At 41.2% G+C, this 26815-nt stretch overlaps 1 protein-coding gene across 5 annotated transcripts in view; it reads left to right on the plus strand.

Moving 5' to 3' along the window:
* The window catches only part of FGF13 (fibroblast growth factor 13), a 347500-nt gene that overhangs the window by 157348 nt on the left and 163337 nt on the right, over positions 1 to 26815 (plus strand). For 3 of the 5 annotated variants that reach the window (XM_075132565.1, XM_048863496.2, XM_048863498.2), the window contains one exon: positions 25163 to 25330. The exons of the other annotated variants lie outside the window; for them this stretch is intronic. In XM_075132565.1, coding sequence (XP_074988666.1) covers positions 25163 to 25330 — 168 coding nt within the window. The remainder of the gene's footprint in view (positions 1 to 25162; positions 25331 to 26815) is intronic. 5 annotated transcript variants of the gene reach the window in all.

Consider the following 26815-nt stretch of genomic DNA (forward strand, 5'->3'; position numbering starts at 1 on the left):
CTAAATTGTGTGTGTTCGGACCCTGTTCATACCAAGCTGGGCTGACCCTAAGTGCAGAAATAGATTTTGAGGTGATAAGAAAGTAAACTGTGAGCAATCAGAGTTGTGTGAACACTATTCTGGAATCTGTGTACTATGGCAACTTCTGTAAGGGCAGGGACTCAATGACTCCTCATTGCACAGACTCATTAATACTCCAAGTAAACAGGAGCGTGGTCAAACTGTAGCAGCCAAGTAAGGAAAGGACATTGATAAAGTGCAGAGAGTTCAGAAAAGGGGATGCTAAAATGATTAAGAGGTTAGAAGGTGAACCCTTGGGAAGAAGCTTTAGAAAGGAGGTGATACAAAAGGGAGATGCTGAGCCAGACTGCACATGGCATAGTCACAAGAAACGTAATGGCCTGAAGTTAGAAAAATGTCTTGTGTTTGCAAATCTTTTCATTCCCGTGCTGATTTTTCAATTAATTTCTAAGGAAAGCTTCAAAGCGAGGGCACAGTCCTGCCTTATGGCACATCAGTCAGTTACAATCTTGGCAAAATTAGAGCTCATGCAACTTCATCAAATGCTGCTAAATGTGCACTCCATGAACCTAATCTTTAACGAACAATTACCTTAGACAGATGTTAGCGCAGCAAACAATGGGCAGATATAGAGTTGTTTCCCTTTTCTGGAATATGGAACAGACTGATTTTCAGATTATTGTGCAGAAAGGCCGGTTAATATCCCCCTCCTCCCTTCCTGTTTGTTAGCTGGGAAGTTTTGCTTTTAAACATAAGGCATCTTAGGAAAATGCAAGTTCTTTTGTGCTGAGTGAACATGCCTTCTCGGAAGGAAAACACAGTGCTTGGTTTTGCTCAAGGCCTCATGCTTCATCTCTGGCTACAGGGATGCATTCATCTGTTTCAAGAACTGGATTTAATTATTCAAAAGCCAATGACTGGAACACATGTAAAGTTTTTCCACTTAAAGGCTAAATGCTGTCCTGATAAACACTGAAAGATTTTTCTTTTCACCTCAGAGTAGCATAATCCTCCTCTCCATCCTTTTTTTTTACAGTGACAAGTGGTCTGGACCTTGCTCCAACGTCACAGTTGAGTTTAGTATTGTTTAGTATTTAGAGTGCAACACATCTGTAATTTCTTTCCTATATATTCTCCTGCCTATGCTTTTAAACTGTCTTTGTCAGGCAGTATACAAGATAGTTTATCAATTTCATCTGTTTGCTTATGAATTGACATCCCACGCAACTCTTGTTTCCAGAACAATTTGTGTCTGAACAGAATTTCTCATTATCTGTTGGAATAACCTTTGTCTCTGTGAGCAAAGATAGAAGAAGAAAAAACATGTTTTAATGTTCTTTTGGACAAATGTTTTCAAGTCCTGGAAGAATCAAGGCTTTCTATCTCCTTATTTTGTGGGGCTGGTTTTTTCCCCAGACAGTGCAAGCATCAGGCACTGCAGGTCTTGTCTGATACTGTGTGACAAAAGCAGCCGCACAACCTTCAAAGCAATACTGATGGTGGATGTGTTAACGAGAGCACCGTTTCCATCAGATTGGTTTAATGATTTAATGCAGCTGTGTTAACCTCATTATATTTCTGAATTAATGATTTAGGAGGAAGTTTGTTATCTGTTAAGCAACAACCTATTTACAATATAGTAAGATACCATGATAGACTGGAATGTGAATCAATTTCACATCAGTCTGCACCATCCCCTCTAACAATAAAGCAGTCTGATAGCAGCAGGTGGATGTGAAAATAAGTCCAAATCTCTAATGTGCCAGTTCTGGACCCATAGTTTGTGCAATTGTTTTAGATTAAGTCTCCCTATTTCCTTTTTAATTTTAATGGGAATTGTATGAAGCATTTGAACAAATGTAGCGCAGGCCTCATTGCTTTGTTGGAGTTGGAGTTTGGGCCCTGATTCTCTCCTCTGGGCCCGGTTCCCCAGAGGACAACATCTCCCACAATGCAATCTGAAGTTCCCACTGCCCAGGCTTTGTGGCGCATTGTGAGTCACAGGACTCTGGGTGTATTATGGCAAATGTTGTTGGGGCAGGAAGCTTGGCCATAGGGGAAAATGGGGGCATTAAGTTCCCAAACTATAACCTCCATGAGACCATGCACCGCTATGGGAAAATGCAGTTTAATATTGGACTGACTCAAAATGAAGCATTTCAGGTCAGGTCAGTTAACCAAAAGGAAACATTTTGACTTGGAAATGTTAAAACATTTTGACATTTTTGATCCAAATGAAATATTTTGACATTTCCACATCGATGTTTTTCAGAATTTACATTCTGCAAGCAACTGTGAAATTATAACTTTTCCTCCTGATTTGGGAGGAAAATAAATGCTGAAATGTCAGAACTTCCTGGAGGAGGGAAATTCTGAATTTTGCTCAGATTGGTTCATAAGCAAGTTAGGCTGAAACTAAACCTTAGGCTTGAGATACATCACTGCTGCTGTGTGGCTGGCAATGCTTTCATCCTCACTGCATCCTCCTTAACAAGAGTAGCCAGAGGATTCTCCAAATGTTCATTCTTCTGTTATTGTGGAGGTTAAATAAATTAAATAGCACATAGCTAACCAAACATCTGTTTTTTGTTAGCGTTAGCACAGAGGGTGAATTTTGTTTAAAGATATGATGCATCTTTTGCCCATTGGAACATATTGTAGTAGGTGATGTAAATCAACAGACATAAAGGCTTGTCAGAGCGTGTGTATGTGCTCATTGGTTTCTGTGGTGTCTAGGACTAGCAGTATTGGATCAGAATTCATATTAGCAAATTTAATGCATGTCTTCGCTTGTCTGTGGACTGCACAAGCCTTTCTCCTTATCAGCCCATTTATCAATTCTATTTATGTTGAACAGCACTTTTGCTATCACTCTTGTTGCATTTTAAAATTGCAACAAGGGGAATTTTAACTGCTTTTGATTCAAAAGTCATTTTATGATCTCCCCCCCCCCCCCCGCATCCCCAAACCCCAGGAAATTTATTTAGTTTGGTTGTATTTAGACCTATTTTTATTTTTAAAAAACCCTTGAATTTCATGTTTTGTATTTTGTTACAAATATTTCACACATTTTCTGTTTGGCTTTGACAGTGGAGCTTTTGCAGGCTCATAATTAATCACCATGAGGCACTACACAATCAATTAAAAGTCTGTCTCCTTCCTCAGGAAAAATTCCCCAGGTAGGTGGTGGTGAAACATTTATTCTAATGATGATACAGAGCAATCAATTAATGCGAATCTAATTCCAAAGCCCTAATTATTTTTTTTATATTATAGTGCGGATAATCTATCTGTTAGAAATACTTCAAAAAATTCTGACACTTTCACTGACATCTGCCAAGAAAACTTAAGTTGTGGGGCTAAGGGGGAAACCTGCTTTCAGAAAGGTTCATTTTGTAGCTCTTTCCATCCTCAAACAGCCTGTATCAAAATTGGCAGTAACACCTTGATCTGCCTAAAATAAAGAAATTAATTTGATCCGCGAATGCAGAACATCTGATCCATAATTTAAAAAGCAGGACTTAATCAGAATGGAGGGAGGAAAGCCTTAGGGTACTGTCAGTATGCTAGGCAGCAAGTCACTTGCCCAGGGTGCTTTTGCTGGTGACTGAGGATTCAGGTCACCTGAAGATGTTTCTCAGAACATGATCATCTCTTTTGGAAGGTGGGAAGTGTGTCACTTATACTCCCTCTAGGTGGGGGACTTCTGCTCTTCTTTATAATTCTAGACATGCTGCAAGTCCTGCCTTTAATTAACAAACATGGCAAGTTAGCCCTGCTCCCTGCTTCTGAGCTGCACATCTGAGCCTAAGGACTTGGGGATGATGTACTCACTCATGGCCAGATAGTACCTAGCTCTCAAAGGGGGACATGGGGAGGAAAGTTGGCAGAAGGGTTTGTGTACGTTGCCTTCTCCCACCCCTTTTGCATGGCCCATGTGAGGGTCAGGTGCAGTTGCAGTCCCTGCACTCAGGTGGGTGAAATTTACCCCTACACAGAGACCTGTGGGGAGGAGGAAGAGCCCATGCAGCTGGACTGGCATATGGGGGTGGCAAAGATGTGGGGGGGAGGGAATGCAGCACTCCATAACAGGGTGGAGTTGCAAACATGCTCTCCCTGTGTTCCACTCCCAATGCAAAGCTGTTCTTTAATACTGATTAGAGACAGGAGAGCATGAAAGAATGGGGCAGATAGATTCCTGCCTCTCTCGATCTTAGATCTTTTAGGAGTTCAAGAAGCAATGAAGATTATTCCAGCCAGCTGTGGTAATTTTAGAATAGTTGTTTCAAGGAAATCTATGCTGGTAATTTGTTGTTGTTGCCATGACCTTTGTTTGTTGTTTTTTAAAGACAAATTATTCAGTAGAAACCTCATCAACCCCAGCATTTCGGCCCTCTTTGCCACAGGCAGCACAGCACAGCAAAGCAAGTCGTCTCCGTCTCCTATGAAATCCTGCTAAATTTCTTAAGAGAAGAGCACCCGGGGGACGAGGCGCCCCACTGATGTTCTCCAACATCTTACGCTTGTCACAGAAGCAGAGTCAGTTTCACCAATGTGATTATAGCTGCCACTGTCAAGGAGGCAGATGCCTCTGTTAGGAAAATATCATATGCAGCCTGTCATCTGTGTTCTATAAATGGCACTGGACTGGTGTATGTAAAAGCCAAAATTTGTTTAGTTGCAAGTAGTTAAAAAAAACAAAAAAGCAAAAAAAACCCACCACAAAATCTGACAAGGTAACAACATGGTTATCGGGAAATGTTGGTGTGTGTACTAAATGTACAGGGTGCAAATAAAAGGCAATCTTATATTCCCTTTTTTATCTCTCTCTTTCACATTCACTTGTCAGTCAGGTTCCCATCAACAGACCATAAATATTCATTTTTTTCCTGCAATAGTTTTCACCCAGTATTTGCTTTCTTCACATTCTAGCAGCAGCAAAATACTCTTAGCTGGAGCTGTGAATTTGACTGTACATGCCCTGGATAACCTGAAAATTATTGAATAAAATGGTTAATTTGTTTTTTATTTCCCCCTTAGGTATTGACTAGTGTTCACCAGTTCAGAGTTAAAAGTTAATTGGAATTTAGTTATTGATCGTTGTATTCCTACACCAGACTCTGACATTGTTATTTATTTTAGCATTCTAATTTATATTTTAGCAACATTAAGAAAATTGACCAAAAAGTTTTAGGAGCAATAACCTTTTCAGAAACTAAGCCTTTGAAAATTAATTTTCTGTTCAGTTTAATTTCATGGATGCACAGTTTTCATTATGTTTTGGCTAACTATTGCAACAAGTGTTTTGTTTAAAAAAAAATGCACTACAGTGAATCCTGTAAGTGGATGATTAATTGTAACAGCTTGTCCTAACAGTAAGGAAGATGTAATATGAAACAGTTAATTAAAAATAAAAATGAATTAAGAAGGTTTAGACAAATAGGCAGAACTAAAGGAAGAATAGCCAAGCTATATTCAGCCTTGAATGATGCAGAAACTGATCAATCATACAAGTAGGATGACCAGATGTCCCGATTTTATAGGGACAGTCCCAATATTTGGGGCTTTTTCTTATACAGGCCCTTATTACCCCCCACCCCCTGTCCCGATTTTCACACTTGCTATCTGGTCACCCTACGTACAAGAGAAGTAAGAATTAGAATTCCTAGCTCCTATAGAAGAAGGTACCTGAACAGACATACTCCAAGTGGCTGATTCCAGCATCTCCCACCATCAAGGTGCCTGTAATCTATTGTCGAAATCCCATAGAGCTTGTAGGCTGTAGTATATGGTAAATAAGCTTCTGGCTCAACTGTTTGAGAGCCATTGGATTAACTTAATCATAGCCGATATCTACTATTACCAGCAGGAGAGTGAGTTTGTGGGGGGCGGGGGGGGGGGGGTGGAGGGTGAGAAAACCTGGATTTGTGCTGGAAATGGCCCAACTTGATTATCACACACATTGTAAGGAGAGTGATCACTTTAAATAAGCTATTACCAGCAGGAGAGTGGGGTGGGAGGAGGTATTGTTTCATGGTCTCTGTGTATATAATGTCTTCTGCAGTTTCCACAGTATGCATCCGATGAAGTGAGCTGTAGCTCACGAAAGCTTATGCTCAAATAAATTGGTTAGTCTCTAAGGTGCCACAAGTACTCCTTTTCTTTTTGCGAATACAGACTAACACAGCTGTTACTCTGAAACCTACTTTTGAGTAGCAGGTTTACTCTGCTGGTTGCTAGTAGGTGTCTGATGAATATTTCAAACCCTATTCTATGCACATTCCAAAACATTTTATATAAAATAAATGGTGCTTAATGGGAGTTAAATGCTATGGAAATTTGAAATAAGTAAATTGTTGACAGTTTAAGACTATGAAGCAGTGGTTACCAAGCAAGAGAAGCAAAGAAAAGCGGGCAAGCCTGCTAATATTGCGGATAAATGATACTAAATCTGCAGAGATGTAAATAATATACCATGCTATCTTTATTTCAGACTTTAGTGTATTGTGAATTTGGCATAAGCACAGCTTCCATGCTGTACATAAACACTTTCCCACCCCTCATTGTTTCTTTAGGCTCTATGCTAAGCAATGTTGCAGCGGTGTACACATATTCTGACTAATGCTTCAGGCACTTTGGATAACAGTTGTGTTTACTGAAAGCTGCAGGCTGCTACCTGGACACTACTGGAAGACCTCTAGGGCAACTAAAGGAAGTAAATAGGGAAATCTCTTTCACAAGTAAAAGGTGTGTTTTATAACAAAAAGTTATTTTGCTCATGGGTAAGGAGAAATTGCTGAGGTACTGCTTGGAAAAGTCACCAGACCAAAGCCAGAAGACCTTGTATTCCTATAGTTCCTTAGTGCAACATTGCTTTCTGTCCTCCATTTTCAAGGAATATGGAAGGGAGGCCTTAAAAATATTCAGAGCCTCGTCGGTCAGGACTAGATTTCAGAAGCTGACATGAATTTGGATTAAACGGGAACATTCTGTTGCGTCAGTTGATTGGTAAAATTCCATTGAGATGTCTGTTACACCCCACTCTTCTCACATGTTTATAGCTTTTTGAATAATTCTGCTGTGAGGATCAATGCATGTACATCTGCACCTGACTTCAAGGCAATTGGGCCGGTATACCTAAGGGCAAAATTGGATCTGGGGGCATAATCCAATCCTGTGTACAATGTGACCATATTAAGTTTCTGTGCAACCTTAACGATTTGCATTTCTTGTCTTCTGACTACTTCATATTAATCATGTGGGCTGGGATTCTCAAAGGGGCCCAAGTTAGTCAGGTGTCCACCACTTACTGAAAATCACTGGGTGTGCAGAGCCCACTCCCTTATATCCATTTGAAAATCACAGCTGTGATCCTCTTCCTTTAATTTTACTGTTGTTTTTTTTGTTTGTTTGAAAGAAAAAGACATTTTCCAAATAAACAGCCAAGATTCGGTGAAAGGACCCAGTTCTGCCCCTCTGTACTCCCTCCATTCTGTTCACACACAGATGTTTAAAATGTTCTCCCTAACAATTGCCTCTCCTTTACCCCACACAATAGACACTTAATCTAGATACTGTGCTGAAACTGAAGAGCTTAGTCGGATTCTATTAATGTGTGAAACTCAAAAAACTAATTGAGACACAGGTTTCAGTGTGGTCCTTTCAGGCATGGCTGGGGGAAGCTGGCTTTTGTCTCACCTGGTGGGGGATTCTGACTCTTGATGGCGAGGGTCCTACCAAATTCATGATCCATTTTGGTCAATCTCACGGTCATAGGATTTTGAAAATAATAAATTTCATGATTTCAGTTGTTTAAATCTGAAATTTCACAGAGTCCAAGGTTGGGGTCCTTTGTTGTCCAGTGTGTGGAAAGGCTTGTGGGGTCGTAACGGATTTAAAATATTTATCTGTTCTCTAACCTCCTCATCAATCCCATTCCCTGCAGTCACAAAACATTTGTCACTCAGTCACAGACAACTACAAGGCTATGTTGGCCTTGGCCAAATCTCTTTCAGCATTTCCTTTGCTCCACTTTGCCAACACAATTCTGACTGATCACCGACTCAAATGACTGCCAATTCAAATTATTTACAAGTTGGCTACATGCAATTTTTCACTCTCTGTGCAAACCAATACTATCTGGATTTGTCTAGAGCCAAGTTTTCAAAAGGAGCATCTACATTTTTTTATTTCCAGTGTTTGCATAGACACATGATCTGTGTGTGCCCAGAGATGATGGTATGCACAATAGTATTTTCATGTACTCACTGGATGGTTAGCAGTCCAGCTATCCAAATTGGACATAGGTTTGCAAGTGTAAATTTGGATTCCGCCCTCCCACCCCATGATTAAATGCTTGCATGCACAAAATTGTACACCAAGTAAAGAGTTAAATTTCTAGACTGGATTTAGTCAAGCTTTCGGTTTTGTGGGTGACATTTTGCAGCCACGATTTTTTAAATTTAAGGCCAAAACCTAAGCTTTTGGATCATAGAGTCCAAGGTTGGGGTCCTTTGTTGTCCAGTGTGTTGGCAAGATATTCACTTTCTCATGGTATTTTTTTTTACCCCGATATAACTTTTCACATCCATTTAATGAATTTCATGGCTGCTTATCTGTTCCTATTTGAGCCAAGACAATTAACACTTTCTGTGTTAAGGCAGTGGAGGAATGAGGCTGCCTTTCAGTATTGGTGAGGTATAGCGTGTGAGGGTAATGATATTCTCAAACTTTGTGTATATGATGTTATACATGGTGTTTTTGTTCAAAGAGAAATTTAGAATGTGAGGGTTAGTCCCAAAGTGGACCATTGTGGCTACTGTTTGACAGAGGAACAGCGTTCTGGGAAGTTGGAGAGTGGTAGAAGAAGGAAATCAGAACCTGGAAGACATAACGGGGGTGCTAGTGAGCATATGAGGACATGATTGGGCCTTTCAACGTGACTAGAGAGGCTTTTGTCTTGTACTGGGTGAACTGTTAGGCAGTAAGAGAAGCCAGTCTGAAGAGGTTTCAGGGCAAACTAAAGGTTGGGAAGAGCTCTGTGCAGAGAGGAGATCCCTGACTCAAAGTTAAGGAGGCACTAGGAGAAGTTACTACATGCCCTCCCATTCAGAGTACAATGAATTTGCAATGAATGCCCTCCTCCGATGTACGACTGGCTTGCCTGGTTAGCGTCTGACAAAAGTCACCAAGTTACTACATGGTGGTGGTTGAAGGTTATTGATTTATAAAATAAGAAGATCACTCCTTGTTCTCTTATCTGCAGCACAGCGCTAGCCATTTCTCTCTCTTCCTCTTTTTAACCTGGAACCTTTTGTCTTTAGTATCGCAAAACCCTGGGTAGTTAGTTCTCTATCTGTGTATATGAGAACAATGAATTTAAAGTCACCCTTTCTAGTAAGGGTGTTGTAATTATGGTGAAGTTGCTTTGAAATTATACAATGGTTAAGCTTTTGGGTATCTGGAAATACCACTAATTCAGAAGTAGAAAGATTGCTGCATGACTGAGTATAATTACAGGGTAAATATCCTAGAATTAATATACCATGATTCTGAAAGTATATGTATTAAGATGAACTCCCAAGTAAATCAGACTGTTAATCCTCTACTTATATGATTTAGTGCTGATAGGATTGATTGATTTTTGAAAAGCAAAACCACAGTATGCTTACATTTCAATTTCAGTATAACTGCGCCATATAATAAGGGCATTGTAATCAGCGTGACTTCAGACAGGTTCCAAAATTATTTAAATGAGTACATAGAGGGAAAAGTAGTGTGAGGTACATCGGCTAATTCAAATCGGGGAGGATTTCTGAAGTTTCCTTCTGTTATTGCATGAAGCTAAGCAAGGAGACAGTATTTTAGAGTGTTATGTCAGCCCTTGTCATGGACTCCTCTAAAGTGACATCTTCTTATATCTGATCTAAGGACTTTACACTTCATGAACTAGAGGAAAAAATACAAGTTGGTTAATTTTTCAAATCATTTGAGGTGTGTTGGTCAGTCACACCATTGACAAGCTACCTGCTACACCAGGCGGGGTGGGGGAAGCTGTGTCTGCAGTGATTTGTGGTGCTCGGGGCATGCTAAAACGTGTAATTGACAATGTCGATACAAGGTTATTTGGGTCTACAAATGATTCACTCTTAAGATTTGTGTCAGAAGCACATGCAGACTTTTAATTGTCTTGCCAAACGAGGGGTAACAGACACTTGCTGCTTTTCAATGCAGTGGTAGCACACAGTGTTTCTTTCTGCAGCATACCTCTACTTTGCTTCTGCTGATATTGTCCTTTGTGCTTCCTTGTAAAAAGCTTTCCCAAGGCCATTCCTCCTGACAACTCTTTCTGTGCTGGCACTGAATCAAAAATCAGGTTTGTTGTGTTTCTTCCTTTTGTGAATCCATGCTAAGAAACTCAAAGGTGGAGGCGTACACTTATCCATTCTCGGATTAGTGTTTCCAGTCTCTTCCCCTTTTCTCAAGTTGATCTCACATCTTTAGCTGTTGAGAGCCACAGCAATCTAGATCCTCTCTGAAATCCCGTCTTCGATTAGCTTTTCTCCCAGTCCATCCTATGTTTCCCAAGAGATTAAACAAATTCTTCCTTCAAAATTCCAAGACCGATACAATCCTACTTGACAGTTTTGTCAGCCTACATTGGCTTCTATTTTTTGATATGCTCTTCTGGAATGACCCTGATTTCCTTTGCTTCTTTTTTCTCTCTTCCCTAAGGAAATTGTTGTCTCCTTCACAGTCCCTGCACTGTAAGAAAATATCTCCTGACAATCACACTTCTCTCATTCTCTCAACTTCCCATTCAGCTTGAATCCTTTCTCTTAGCTTCAGAATGGGGCTATATTAGTATTCAGATTCCTATTACAGTTAATGTTACACTGCACAAGAGTGTTATAGTATGTTAATAATTAGTGGACTATAGCGCTCAGAGACACGCTTCCTTCCCAACTCATGGCCTTTGTCTCAGTAGCCCTGCCATCCATGTCTCTGCTCTTCTGACTTCCCCACGCTACAGTGATCTTCCCCCCCCCCCAACTGTGTTTCTTAATTACAAGTTAATTGTCGTATTTCATGCTACACTGAAACATTCTCTGAGCTGACCTTGCCACCCCAGGTTTTAGTCTCCCTTGTCTTCTGCTTTGGTGCTTGAGTCTTTCTCACTGACACTCATAGAATCATAGGTCTGGAAGGGACCTTAAGAGGTCATCTAGGCTAGTCCCCTGCACTCTTGGCAGGACTGAGTATTATCTAGACCATCCCTGATAGGTGTTTGTCTAACCTGCTCTTAAAAATCTCCAATGATGGAGATTCCACCACCTCCCTGGGCAATTTATTCCAGTGCTTAACTACCCTGACAGGAAGTTTTTCCTAATGTCCAACCTAAACCTCCCTTGCTGCAATTTAAGCCCATTGCTTCTTGTTCCATCCTCAGAGATTAAGAAAAACATTTTTTCTCCCTGATCCTTGTAACAAACTTTTACATAATTGAAAAACTGTTATCATATCTGTGACGCACTCTCTATGATTTTATAAAAATATGCTAATGAGCGTGAATATAATGTAACTGGAATATGCTTCTTGCAAAAGGTCTCTTGTAAGGTATCATTACAAAGTTTATAATCTACTGAGTGTGGTAATCCTATCTGTATAAATATATCACTCTTGTATCTGAAACTAGAAATATAAAATATAACTCTGAGGGCCTATTGTAATTATGCAAAGTGTGGACCATTAGTGATGGTTTGGAATCTTGATGGCTCCCATTAACCAGGACAATTGTCTGTAGGTGGCTCTGTTTCACTTGTAAGTCTTCCTGTATACCTGTGTGCTGGCAAGTGGGTAATGAAGTCTTACACTAACATGTGACCATGTCACCTGAAGTGGAATCCATCTTTAACCTGATGCTTTCCATTGAGAAGGAGCGGGTGGGAACCCAGAGAGGGACAAAGGATTCCTGCCTTATGCAAAAAATATAGAAGTCGGTGGAACAGAACAAGGAGAGGCAGCCATCATGAGAAATCTCCTAGCTACCACCTGAGGTGGAACAAGGGCTGAACCAGGGGAAAGGATTGTGCTCAGACTAGGAAGGTGTCCAGTCTGTGAAAGAAACTTATTGAAACATCTCTAAGGGTGAGATTTTATCTGTATTCAGTTTTATTACTGTTTAGGCTTAGATTTGCGTGTTTTATTTTATTTTGCTTGGTAATTCACTTTGTTCTGTCTGTTACTACTTGGAACCACTTAAATCCTACTTTCTGTATTTAATAAAATCACTTATTAATTAACCCAGAGTATGCATTAATACCTTGGGGGGGGGGGACAGGGGGAACAGCTGTGCATACCTCTCTATCAGTGGTATAGAGGTCGAACAATTTGAGGTAAAACAGATTTATTTAGGGTTTGGACCCCATTGGGAGTTGGGCATCTGAGTGTCAAAGACAAGCACGCTTCTGTAAGCTGCTTTCAGTTAAGCCTACAACTGTTAGGGGACGTGGTTCAGATCTGGGTCTGGGTTTGCAGCAGGCTCGTGGGTCTGGCTCTAACCAGGCAGAGCACTGAAGTCCTAAGCTGCCAGGGCAGGAAAGCAGGTGCAGAAGTAGTCTTGGCACATCGGGTGGCAATCCCAAGGGGGTTTCTGTGATCCAACCTGTCACAATGTCTTTCCAGACTAAGCAAACCCAATTGGTTCAATTTTCGCTCCATAGGTCATGTTTTCTAGACCTTTGATCATTTTTGTCATTCTTCTCTGGACTCTCTAATTTGTCCATATCCTTCCTGCACAAAACTGGACACAATGCTCCAGTTGAGGCCTAATCAGTGTGGAATAGAACGGAAGAATTACTCCTCCTCATGTCTCGCTTACAACACTCCTGCTAATGTATCCCAGAAAGATGTTCACTTTTTTTGCATCAGCGTTACATTGTTGACTCATATTTAGCTTGTGGCCCACTATGACCCCCAGATCCCTTTCCGCAGTGCTCCTTTCTAGGCACATTTTTTATGTGTGCAACTGATTGCTCCTTCCTAACTGGAGGACTTTGCATTTGTCCTTATTGAATTTCATCCTATTTACTTTAGACTACTTCTCCAGTTTGTCCAGATCATTTTGAATTTTAATCCTATCCTCCAAAGCACTTGCAACCTCTCCCAGCTTGGTATCGTCTGCAAACTTTATAAGTGTACTCTGTTTGCCATTATCTAAATCATTGATGAAGATACTGAACAGAACCAGACCCAGAACTGACCCCTGTGGGACCCCACTCATTATGTCATTCCAGCATGACTGTGAACCATTGATAACTTCTTTCTGGGAACGATTTTCCAGCTGGTTTTGCACCCAGCTTTTAGTAGCTCCATCGAGGTTTCATTTCCCTAGTTTGTTTATGAGAAGGTCATGCGAGACAGTATCAAAAGCTTTACTAAAGTCAAGATAGTCATCTCTTACTATAAGCAGCCCATTTGGCTCCAGTGCGGAAAGCCGTGGCCTTCTAGCAAAAGCTATTGTTTGGGTAATCCCCCACCAACATTCATACACAAAATGGCAGCATCCATGCAATGGTGTTGCATCTGGTAAAGGCTGCACTGCTATTGGCTGGGGGGCACATGGCCTGATTGGGATGCCTGACTGACTGGCCCATCCCAGGCTGCTTCCTCTATCACCCAATTTACACTGAAAAGATTGGCTGCAAGTCTAATGGCCTTTCCCACTCATGGCAGATGAAAAGAGGGGAGCAGCTATCACCGGCAAGTTCAGCGCAGCTCCTTTTGATAGCAAGGACTAAACCATAGGATTTCGTGTCTGTGTTGTAATCAAGCTGCAACTGGCCAGCCATTAAAACAGAGCAGGTGGGTGCTGTCGTGTGAGCATGCCTCCGCAACCCCGGTTTATCCATGCTTGTCTGTCAAGTCCCTGTAACGCTCCAGCATGTTCATAGCTCCTAAAACCATTGGCTCCAACGGGCACGTGACTCTTAACAGCCCACCCTAGACAAATGACTGGGAGACCATAAAGCAATCTGCCACCCACTGCAGTGCTTAAAGTACCCAGGCTGTTTGGAAGTGGCAGGCTTGAGCTCCGCTCATGAGTAGAAACCCACATCAAGCAGATAGGGAAGCAGCATTTTCTCGTTAAGTGACAATTGTGGCATGACTTCCTGACTCCGTTAATTGGACTGCAGAGGTAAATGCGAGTGGGTGCACATGCTACATAATATGACTGAGGAGGACTGGGATGTATGAGAAGGGAAAGGATGCAGCTTTACTTTCAGAGAGAGAATTCCATGCCACCATTGTGACAGAACCAAACTATAGAGCTTTCCCAGCTCCCATAAGGAACTTCTATTCATCTGATAGCTCGTTGGCAGGGCAGGGCTGGAGCATGCTGTGTAGGAGCCGGAAATTAAGGCTTGGTTCTGCAGAAGACTGACCTAAAGGTGGCTACAGATAGGTAGTTTGGGAAAGGAAATAGAATTGTATGATTCTGGTCAAACTGTGCTCTCATGCATGGTCACAGTAAGGTCAAATTGACAGACGCATCACAGAACACTGGGCAGATTTCAGAGTTAACTAAAAGCAGTTTGGTTGTAGATGAATGCCTGGAATGTCCAGAAAATCCGGTTAAGTCCAGAAACGGAAGCACAAATGATGTCCCAGCAGGAGAAGGAAATGTATCCATAACTGCATTTGTAGACAAACTAAGGACATTAGATGTGAAAGCCAATTTTTGTTATGTGGAGAGAGATCCCCTGTATCCCCACAAGGAAAGCTAATGCACAGGCTGGAAGCAGCACTGTTGTGGATAATTTTCTTTGACCAGGGGAATAGGTCTAGCATTCTGCTTGCAACATGTGTGGTCAAAAATACAGCATTTAAAGAGGCCTAGTTGCTATTTTCTTCCAGATCACCGCTCTACTACACAGCCAGAGGGACAGCTTTAGCCAAGCTTAAAAAGAACATTGCAAACAAATGAGTTGAACCCTCCAGATTCTATCTGAATAAACTCAAAATTCTGTATGTTCTGGGATGAGGCACTAGTGCTCAGATTATTTGATACAATACAAGACCGTATTCAAGAGAAGGATTCTGAAACAGAAGAAAAATATTGAGTGAAACATAGTTTATGAATTCAGTCCCTTCCTTTTTTATCTTCATCTCAGTGAAGGCATATTTTGTACAAAGTGTGTCTCATTCCCCTCTGATGGATGGACTGTAAGAGGATAACAACCAACTAATGCTACCCAACTAATGGAGTTATTTCTTTAGTTCAAGTGATAGAGGTCTGTGCTGCGGTATTATCTGTTCCAGATTCAAAACACCATCTACAGTCTGTGTCGGACTCATTGTGTATGAGTACCGAGAGCAGAGATTCGATGGACTTTGCTATAAGTACTATTAGCCCATATGCTGCTTAAGATAACTGGGATGGCAGAAATCCACCTGAGGTCTTAACAAAACCCTCAAAGGATTGTAGTCTAACTATCTACGCCTCCCAGAATTTTAAAAGGAGTAGAGTTTTGTGAATAAGTTGCTGTCGCTTGCTGGGAGCCAGTGAAGTGGTCCAACTGCTTTCCCTCAGGTCAAGCAAACTGGGACAGGAGGAATGTCTGCTAACTAGATATTCAGGAACTTTGCTTTAGGGACCCACAAGACCTAGTTAGCATTAGGCTTCGGCACAGCTCTTTAGGGAGTATTTGGAGCAATAACTAGCATCCTGGGCAGTCACTGGTGATTTCAAAAAATCTCTGTGATTGAAAATTGGCATGTACCCCACTGCAGAAATTGTAGCACAGCACCCCTACTTCCAGGACCACTGGTACCAGCTAATACCTAGACTTAGTTCACATCAGCAGCGTGAACCATTGTTGGTTCAGATAGTACAATGCTCACCATACCTTAGATAAGCAGCTTCGTTTCCCCAATATTTGTAAGTACTTCAGATTTTCCAAAGAGACAATGCCCATCTTCAAATGCCCACCATATTTAAATAGATTAAACTGAATCCATGGTAAACTCATGTAGAATGAAGTACAATCGTCATGTCATATTTCAGGCAGTCTGTCATCAGTTGCTAACTCCATCTTAATCAGGAGTTTCCATGTGTAAGGAGAGCTAGTGCTGGTCAGGATCTGAATTTTGATGGGGGAGAGGGGAGCCTGGGGTTGAATTTCATAAAAATGTCATGAGATTTTTTTTCCTGTGTTTCAACCAGTTCCAGAGTGAATTGATTTTCAACCGTGTTTGGTTGCAGTGGTACCAGTGAGGCAGTGCACATTGGCAGTAAAGGTTAAAGAACACAGTCCTTCGCGATTTGCATGATATCATCTGCCATTCCTAGAAATCAAGCAAAACACCCCCCCCCCTCCAACTTGTGGACATGCAAACCGGATATTAAGCGGATAACAAGATTTCGGGTTTGTAATATTGCTGTGGCAGACCGACTGCCTGACAACACATCAGGAAGGAGAAGCCAGGCAAAGCCATGTGGAGAGAAGTGCACAGATGGATCTTGTTATCATTAAGAGGATTTGAGTGTGTGGCAAGTCCAGAACAGCTTTAAAAAAAAATTAGCTGTAAGTATTTTGTAATACAGAGTACACAAATGGGTTCATTATGCTGTCCAGATGGCGAACAAAATTTACACCAGCAACTGGAATGAATCATGTGGAAAACAAAGCAGCTAATGAAAATAAGCACCAAGGGCTAGTTACTGTATATGTGCCTAACAGACCTTTGTAGCTATCAAATACAGTGAAAAGACAAACTACAATAGAAGAATACACCAAGTCGCTCTGTCTGCAGTCTATGCCACAGGCATTCCCCTGAAATATAAAGTGTTGGGGTCCCCTTTACCTGTGCAAAACCCTACTGAAGCCCACTCACTGTGAATATGAACTACTGGTAATGCCCATCACATTGTCCCTTGCCAGCTAATGTATTTTTTTTTCCAGATTTGCACTGACTGGAACTGCTTCAGGTTTAAGTCTTGGAAACTTTTAATTTGATGTAAAGACACCTGATTCAGTGTGTGTTCTGAACACTTCCTTTTGCTGTATTATTCAGAAGTTTCTAAAGTAATGCACACGGTACGATCCCAGCGAGCAATCTCAACGTCCAGGGACCAGTGACTTCAATGAGCTTTGGATCAGGCCTATAGGAGGACGTACTTTCAATAGCCTTATTTTTAGAGCCCACATTCCTCATGTGCGAAGTGTCATGTATGAAGGATTAATGTATTTACACAAGAACGGCCATACAGGATCAGACTAATGGTCCATCTAGACCAGTATCCTGTCTTCCAACAGTGGCCAATGCCAAATGCTTCAAAGGGAATGAACAGAACAGGGCAATCAAGTGATCCATCCCCTGTCACCCAGCCCATGCATCTGGCAGTGAGAGACTTAGGGACACCAAGGTGGCCATCTTGGCTAATAGATAAGTTCATGGAGGATAGGTCCATCAATGGCCAATTCTTTTTGGAACCCACTTATAGCTTTGGCCTTGACAACATCCCCTTGCAATGAGTTTTATAGTGTGCATTGGGTGAAGAATTACTTCCTTTTTGTTTTTGTTTTTAAACCTGCTATTTATTGATTTCATTGTGTGACCCCTGATTCCTGTGTTATTTGAAGGAGTAAATAATGCTTTTTTGCCACACCATTCATGACTTACAGATCTCTATTCTATGCCTGCTTAGTAGTCTCATTCCAAGATGAACAACCCCAGTCCTTTTAGTTTCTCCTTATATGGAAGCTGTCCCATACCCTTCATCATTTTTGTTGCCTTTCTCAGTATTTTTTCCATTCTAATCTATCTTCTTTTGAGATGGAGTGACCAGAACTGCACGCAGTATTCAAGGTATGGGCATACCCTGGATTTATAGAGTGGCATTATATTTACTGGTTTATAATCTATCCCTTTCCTAATGGTTCGTAACATTCTGTTGTCTTTTTTGACTACTCCTGCACAATGACTCCAAGATCTTTCTTGAGCTGTAACAGCTAATTTAGATCCCAGCATTTTGTATATCTAATAGAATTATGTTTATATATATATATATATAGTGGAGATTAGGTTTTCCAATGTGCAAATCCACATTGAATTTCATCTGCCGTTGTGTTGCCCAGGCGCATCCAGGTTTGTGAGGTTTCCTTTGTAACTCTTCGCAGTCTGCTTTGGACTTAACCATCTTGAGTAATTTTGCATCATCCAAAAACTTTGTCACCTCACTGTTTATTTCTTTTCCCAGATCGTTTATGAATATGTTGAACAACACAGGTCCTAGCACAGATCCTTGGGGAAACCCACTATTTACCTCTCTGCATTCTGAAATGATCATTTATTCCTACTGTTTCCTATTTTTTAACCTGTTCCTGATCCATGAGAGAACCTTCCCTTGTATCCCATGACTGCTTACTTTGCTTAAGAGCCTTTGATGAGGGACCTTGTCAAAGGCTTTTAGAAAGTCCAAGTACTTTCCGGATCACTCTTGTCCATATATCTATTGGCCCCCCTCAAAGAATTCTTATAGATTGGTAATGCATGATTTCCCTTTACAAAAGCTGTGTTGACTCTTCCCCCAACAAATGGTGTTCATCTATGTGTCTGATCATTCTATTCTTTACTCTAGTTTCAACCAATTTGCCTGATAATGAAGTTGCACTTACCAGCCTGTAATAGCCAGGATTGCCGCTGGAGCTGTTTCAAAAAATTGCTGTCACTTTAGCTATCCTCCTGTTATCTGGTAGAGAAGCTGATTTAAGTGATAGGTTACGTACCACAGGTTCTGCAATTTCATATTTGAGTTCCTTCAGAACTCTTATATTTCCCATTGTATTTTTTAAAGATTTCATTCAATCATACTTTAACGATTCTAGACCTTATTCTACCTTCTCTTTTCTGTTTTCGCTCTTTCTCTCTCTCTCATTTTCCTGATATTCTCTCACATCTACACATGTTAAGAAGGCAAGAAAATGAGTGGAAGACGGCAATGATGTTTAGTGTTTTGCTTCCTCATCCGTAAAATGGAGATGATGAAACTGAGCTGCTTGTGAAGTGCTTTGAGATCTACTGATGAAAAGTGCTAAATAAGAACTAGGTATTATTATTACTGAGCCAAGACCATAGTTTTCCTGGGACACCAGGAGGAATAATGTCCTGCAGACAAAGAGCAAGAGGGTGTCAATACCTTGAGCCTTACTACATTCAAAACTGCTGTAAGCAATCAAAAGAAAGAGAACCTCAAGAAGGAGGTAATTCATGTGTCAGGTCACCTAGGAAGGGAAGTCAAAGTACAGCTAACACAGAGAAGGACAAAATAATGTCAAATGTATAGTACCAAGACTGGACAGTTTCCTGGCAAGTATGTCAGGGCTGGGGAGATTGCCTTTTCCAGGATATTAAATCTTTGCAAGTGGCCAAAGATACAATGTCTTTTTTTACTCTATGGTACCTTGAGCTTTGTGGTTACAGAGTTAGAGGTATCTCTGGGTAAAACTGGTAGCCAGCTAAAGGTAAAACAGGCCATAGATTTAAGGTGTGCAGCTGCAGTTTCCTTACTGTAGCAAAAGCGTGCTTTCTTGTCAATTTTATCCAGCACAGAATTATGGGGGAAGACTAGCTCAGTCAAAATAGTAGCCAAGGCTTTGAAAACTATGGAAAGATTCATAGTCTAGTGAACATTGGTGTTACAAAGTCTAGACATTTTAGGTGGGACTATTCTGACTCTGAAGTAATGGGACATAAATAAAAAATGCCGGAGTTTTAGCTAGTGCCTTATTTAATGCCAATGTGTTCGAGCAAATCTCAAGAAGGATTCTGATGGAAGCGTACTTGTCCCTGACTGCTTACTCCATGGCTGAGGGAGGAGGGAAACTTTTTCTTACTGGCTTTTTGCCATTAGGGGGTTTTAAAATAAAAAGCCGAGGGATGTGGCACCAAGTGATATTATGTTTACCTAGTTGAATTTTTTGCCTTGGGAAGTATATGGGTAACCGCAGCTCTTTTATGCTAACTGCTTAATAAATGGCTTTTGTGGGCATGCTCTTTATCCACAGTTGCTGCATTATTTTTGTGCAGTTACATTAACTTAGGCCATTATTAACCAGCCTGTTCTTTAAAACAACCCCACTCAGCATTTCTTTAGCACCGTGCACCTGAGGATCTCCAAGGACTTGACAAACATTGATTTAGCCTTGCCATGGCCCTGTGCGGTATGCAGGGTAAGAGGTGTTGTCCTTGTTTTACAGATGGGGAAACAGAGGCAAAGAGGGAACATAGGACTTGCCTTTGGACACAAAGCAAGTCAAGGAAAATAGTTACGCAACTGTAATAGCACAGTGCCTATGCAGACATACTAGTCTAGAGCATGCTCTCCGCTTGGGAACCATAGCAAGGGGTGGTGGAGAGCCTTATTACACTGCGGGGGCGGGGGGTGTTGGGGAACACTGGGAGGCATTCTGCCTCCAAGAAACTGAGTTTAATCCATTTAATTTCTAGTGTGATCATTAGACACTTCAGTTGTAGATCTGTAATCAGTCTTCACCAACTGCTGGAAATACTACTAAGACTTTCAGTTCTCTCACCACCTTCGCTTGGGGTACAGGGTTGTTTTCTCTGTGTGTGTGTGTGTGTGTGTGTGTGTGTGTGTGTGTGTGTGTGTGTGTGTGGTCAACTATCCCAACGTTATGCACAACATTACATAGGCTCAGTGTTGTAGGTTTATTTCCCCATTGCATTTGTTGAGAATACATGTCCCATATTTTCCTCCTTCCTGACTCTGAGTGATGGAGTTAGTAATTTCTGGAAGGTAATCACACTAGTAGTAGTATTCTTCTGGATATGTTGTGCTATACACTTGTCCTCTTTTGGCCTGATCCAATACCCAATGAAGTCAATGGTAGCCTTTTATGCTTTGCACAGCCAGCCTAAAGATTTATCAGTTGTGTTTTGCTTTTCAATGTAGGAACACTTCAGGTGTTCAAATGGTCTTGATTTAGTAATGCCGTCTGGGTGCTATGCTCAGAGTGGTAGAAGAATACTAGACAGGTATTTGTACAGGAGTGTAGTATATAGGAATTGGGGAGTATTGCTTTAAATAGTTTCTGAGCCTCTAGCATCTTCTGTGTTTCAAAACCCTTCCAGTGCACTCAAGTGCATGTGTAACTAGGCCTACTTATTGACTATATTTAGTCACCGCAGTTATTTGGGTCCCACCATGCCACTGGTTTCTTCATATTGCGCTTTATTGCACAAAGAACAAAAGACACAACAAGCAGCTGCTGCTTCAGTTTGTGCCAAATGCAGTAGGCAATCCATCAGTGACTAGTGCAGCTTCAGTGATAATGAAGGTGCCTAGATTTATTTTTGTACCAAGTATTGCTGTTTGCATTAAGTTCACTCCCAGTTATCCGTTACATTCACGTTTAGGTACGGTTGGGAGTGTCAGATTGCTTAGCTTGTGAATGTCACTGAACTGCGTTTTGGCATATTTTGTGTTTTTGTTCCTCCCACCTCCCATGATTGACCTGATGGGTTCAGCTAGAATTTTCTAGTTGGTTTTTCCTGTTAGTGAACTTATTTTGAGGTTCTGCTGCTGAGAGATTTTCCTCTAATTTTCTGTTTGTGCTTATATCCTTCACAAAGCACACCGAATAATCACTGTAGGGTAGTGCTCCTCTATATTTAGTCCTTCATCAAACAGTGGATTTGATCAGTTTCTGCAAGCTCCTTGCATTAGACTGTGCTGTTCAACATTTCGCAGTAATTGGCGCATCTGGGCAGTAATTGAGGTCCTTTACTTCAGTCTGTATCTTTCCTTTCGGTGGCTCCCTTAAGTTGTATGACTTGTGTGTATTACATCATGAAATAGGAGACAGTAATGTTTTTCTAGTTCTATAATAAATTCTATGTTTGACTTTAGGCCATTCATCATGTTAAGAAAAGGTTTAACTAATGCTTTCAAAATGATGGCACTGATTGTCACTCATACATCATTCAGCATTAAAATTTTATTCAAATTTGTTTCTAAGACTGACCCCGGATGTTAATGATCTAATGATTCCTACCATGCGAAGCATAATGACAAAGTCCAATTAGATCTTTTGACCCAGAGCCTTTCTTGTAAATTGACATAATGCACCTACTTCCAGTGACTGCAGTGCACCTAGGCTGATTTCCACCAGCTGAGGATTTGGACCTTAATTTCTCTATTTAAATTTAAATTAACTGAAAATAAATGTGTTTTGGTGAAGACAAATGGAAAGACTAGGGGATTGATAATACCTGTATTCTTAGTTCCCCAGGTCTGTGATGAGTTTGGACTGATCAAAAGTGATTCTCTGACAACTGTTTTTGTGTTTCTGTAAGAATTAGTAGATAGAGCATCCCAGCCCCGGTTTAAATTGATATGTCCACTGGCAATGTCCATTGATAATTAACTGGCCCTTTCGTTTGGGCTTCTCAGAGGTCATGCACCAAACTGATGGGGGTGGGGAGGAAGCATCTGCTGCTGCTGCTTATACGGTATCTATTCTGCGTATCATAATTTTAAAATTAATGGAATCCATCTTAAAAGCTGATTGGCTGGTGTTTGGTTTTTTGTGTTTCTGGGAGTGTCCTGAGCATTTAAAACAAAAGCCCCACACTTAACCAAGTAACCAGGTCAGTACACGGGGAAGAATAAGTCTACCCCATCTCTCCAGCTTTGTTACCAGAGTACCTCTGCTCTACCCCATTGAAAGTACCTACTCACCCACTCCCCTTGCCATTGGCAAATCTTCTTGCTCGCTTGTTGAAAGCAGTGTAAGCTGTTCTCCTGCCCAATTCTCCTTTCTTGCAGCCAGCAAACCTCTCACCTTGGTCACCTTGCCAGCAACAGGCCTCCCTCCTGGCCAATGCTTCCATCTACCAATAGCTAGTTGCTCTGCCTTATTTGCAGTAACTAGCCAGTTTGCTTCCTCTCTGTACAAATGTAGGGCCCAATACTGCAAGATGGTAAGCACCTTATATGCTATGTTGAGCTCCTTCATCTTATCTGGAAGCTAAGATCTCTCTGCATCCCTCCAAAGAGGCTCAGCATCTTGCAGGATCAGGCCCACTCCGCATCTGCTGCCCCAGGCTGCTGATATAACAGCAGGGTATGTCTTGCTGCTGATCAGCTGGCTGGCTATTTGACGGTAGCATGTGCATCTCGCTTCCCTCCTGGCTAATAACGTTCAACAGCCACACGCTGTATCTTTTATTTTTGTAAATGTCACAGTGATCATCATCTGGTCACTGCACCATTGACGTCAATAGCATTGCACGCAGGTCGCTTGCCACCTTACAAAAATTTTTGTTCTAGTAGCAAAATTCTAGCAATAGCAATTTCTGCGCAGCATTTCCTGCGGAGAAACAGCCAGCTGGCGCTATTGGCCTTTGACACCTCTTGGACCTCCAGCTCCTCACCGCCAGTGATTACTTCTAGAAATTGCCCCACAGCTCCGGTGCTGTCAACTTGGTCCCTTTCACGCACACACAACCCCTTTAAATAAAGCCAAATCAAAACAAGGATGGTTAAGAGAGCAATTATCCAGCAGTCCAGACCCTGCGCTCCAATGACCCTGCTGCTCTTTTCAGATGAGTTATATTTTCCTAATAAGTTCATGAATCACTTTTAGTGGTACTTTCTCTGGATTATATGTGTATGTAACTGATGCTGCCTCTTATCTAATGAAGCAACAGCAGTCTAGCTGCAAGGCCTTTCCTGGGGATTAATGAACACTTGAAAGAAGGTGATTGCTCATCGTGCAACCCAAGACCACTAGCCATAGCCTCGTTACTTATCCCCAAGGAATGACTAGCACTAAAGTCCTTGCTTTCATTTATGGTTTAAGATGTCAACAATAAGGCAAGTGGGTTGTTTTTAGTGGGTGATGCAATTCCACTTGCTATCTATAAAGAGCTAATTAAAAATGAAAGCACATTAGCCAGTCGGATTGCTTGGATCGTCTGTCTACACTCCAGACAGTGTATGATCTCATGTCTTGCTTGTGTATTTGCACTGTTTGTTCAGCATAGCATGTATGCTGTTAATTTTCTGGTCTCTGGGATTTTTTCTTTCAGGTATTAGGTTGAGGTTCTACAATCCACATCTTCAGCTGAGGTCTTATACTTCTCTAGACAGTCACAAATATCTAACTAGGATGATAAACTCTCTTAACAATTAGATAGCCACTGCTCCTGAAAAAGGTCTGCATTTTAAGGCCAAAATCCCAAGACCATTGCATTTATAGGTGAGGAGTGATTTCTAGAAGCATTTCTATGGCTTCTTTAGCTAATAGAATAGCATTTTGACCCTCTAGCGATGTAACATCGTCAATGATTCAAAAGCTAGCTATTTCTGTGTGTCATAACTTACTGCTTAATATAATGATTCGATCTGAGAAAACAATTCCAAAGATATGCCATCTGTAGTATCAACAGGAATATTGATTTAAAAGGACAACTGGAAAAGCCATAGCAAAATTAACATGCACTCTTTGTGCTTCAACTTTTTTATCCATTTGACGGTGATAGTCCATTCATTGGATTGTCATCCTTGCTGTGAGGAATTGCCTGTTGTTACTGATCCTGTTAGAGACCTCTTCTGTTGTACTGTGGGGACCAAAGAGGTGTTGGCGCTGCATTGCAGATTGGCAATGTGGCTTACTGACATTATAAACTCAAGTGCAGAATATAAAATCTGCAGGTTAGACAATGGCATGCTCTCGTTTAGTTTTTCCTTAATCTGCATGCAGAATACAGCATGGACTGCCAGAGACTGTAGGGGATTCGGAATAGATAGACTGTGTTACTTTCTGCAAGAGCTCATTATGATGGTACTTTTTCATTAGGGTGAAGATTGCATGAAACAAGATGAAGGACAAATGTTTATGAGAAGTGTTGTTTTATCAAAGTAAACTATCCCCACCCCTCTCCTCCATCACCACCACAAAACTTTTTTAACGCTTTTCATTTTCTTTTCCTAGCGACCAATGTTTCTCCCCCTTTTTCCTTCCCCCACATCACGTTATATAGTTTATATACGTCTCTAGATTTCTTTCGTTAAACTCTAACTTGAGTTCATTTTGTTATGTGGTGACCACAGTTATGGATGACGCTCCCCCTGGCACACAGGAGTACATTATGTTACGGCAAGATTCCATCCAATCTGCGGAATTAAAGAAAAAAGAGTCCCCTTTTCGTGCTAAGTGTCACGAAATCTTCTGCTGCCCACTGAAGCAAGTGCACCTCAAAGAGAACACAGAGCCGGAAGGTTTGTGCACTATGGATCCATGTTTTGTTTGTTATGATTACTTTTATTTTTAATGTACGTGTCCCTCTAGTGTGCTGTGTGTTTTTCAGCCTGTGTCAATATAGTGCAACTGACACAGGAAGCGTTATGCGCTTCATGTCCCCCTTTGCTTGCCTGTTAATGTCTGATATGGTCTATCACGGGACACTGTATAATATAAACCATATACAGTATTCTAGACAAGAAGTAAGATTGTGCTGCTTTTCTCAAATAAAGTTTGTTTATTTCAGCTCTCATCATTACACTGCCCTTTTTTGGCTGCCAAAAGTTGCTTGCTACTCGAAACAGCATCAATCCCGAGTCAGTTTCTCGCCCGGACATTTCTGAAGCTGCACTCTGCTGAAACTAACGGCACTCAGAACCAGATTCCCCTTGTCCCCAGCCCCTTCCACCCCATAAGGCTTCTGCATACTGCTGCAGGAATGCTCATAACAGCTGTAGTTCAGTGAAGCAGGATAACACGTTGTATGTAATGCACGCCCCGTTGCATTTTGAGAAAATGAAATGCATGCCTAGAGGAAACTGAGTCGAATATTTTCTTTTTCAGATAAAGTAAAGGTATGGACAAATCTACCTGTTGTTCATTAAAGTAAAACTATTAAGTTATTTATCTCTTTCACGTGTTGCGGTAGCATGTAAGATGAAGCTATCTTTTAAAGATGTCATTATATTTAACATTTTTTGTCTTGTTCTTCTGTATGTGTTTTTCATTACTGCCTCAAATCCCACCTGGTAAGCCTCCCGCTTTTTGTATAAGCTTCAGTGTATGGAACTAACTGCCATGATGAATAATGTCGCTCCTACTTAGGGCTGGATCCTGTTTTGGTTGAGTTTCACTAGCAATGTAAAAGCAAATAGGTTTGAGCCCTTAGTCAAATCTGACCTGTATTAGTCTGTATTTAATGATGGCCACTGCTGCTGCAATTGTTGAGCTGCTACTATTAGCACCCAAATATTTCATTCAGCTGCGGGCTGCTACCACGTGTTGCATGAATAATGCTCGCACCAGTGTTAGAAGAAGACTTCTCTCCGTCACTAAGTGCTGTTCTACCAGAAGTGGTACCCTTACTAATATCACATGGTGGGCCATTCAAAAATGTACCACGTGAAGCAAAACCTGCTGTAAGAGGAGTGGGAAAGGGGTTATTTCTCTCAGAATGTGACTTTTAAAAAATCAGGTTTCGAAACACTGAACTCAATTCTCCTCCTTCGAGGCACATTGTGCGTTTCTTCTTTGTCCATACTCAAATCTCCTGTGGACGTCAGTGAGAGTTTTGCTTGTTTAGAAACTGGAAGGATTTGGCCATTTGAGTGCAATTTCTAATGAGAACCTGAGTTCCTACGGAGTGACTGGTTCATGGCTGTGAACGTTTTCAGTGAGTAAATCAGTAATTTACACTGACAGAGGTCAGTAGAAAATGTATATATGGTGGTGGTGTACCTTGA

Source organism: Caretta caretta, chromosome 9 (genome assembly GCF_965140235.1).
Source record: "Caretta caretta isolate rCarCar2 chromosome 9, rCarCar1.hap1, whole genome shotgun sequence".
In the NCBI taxonomy this organism is placed as follows: domain Eukaryota; kingdom Metazoa; phylum Chordata; order Testudines; family Cheloniidae; genus Caretta; species Caretta caretta.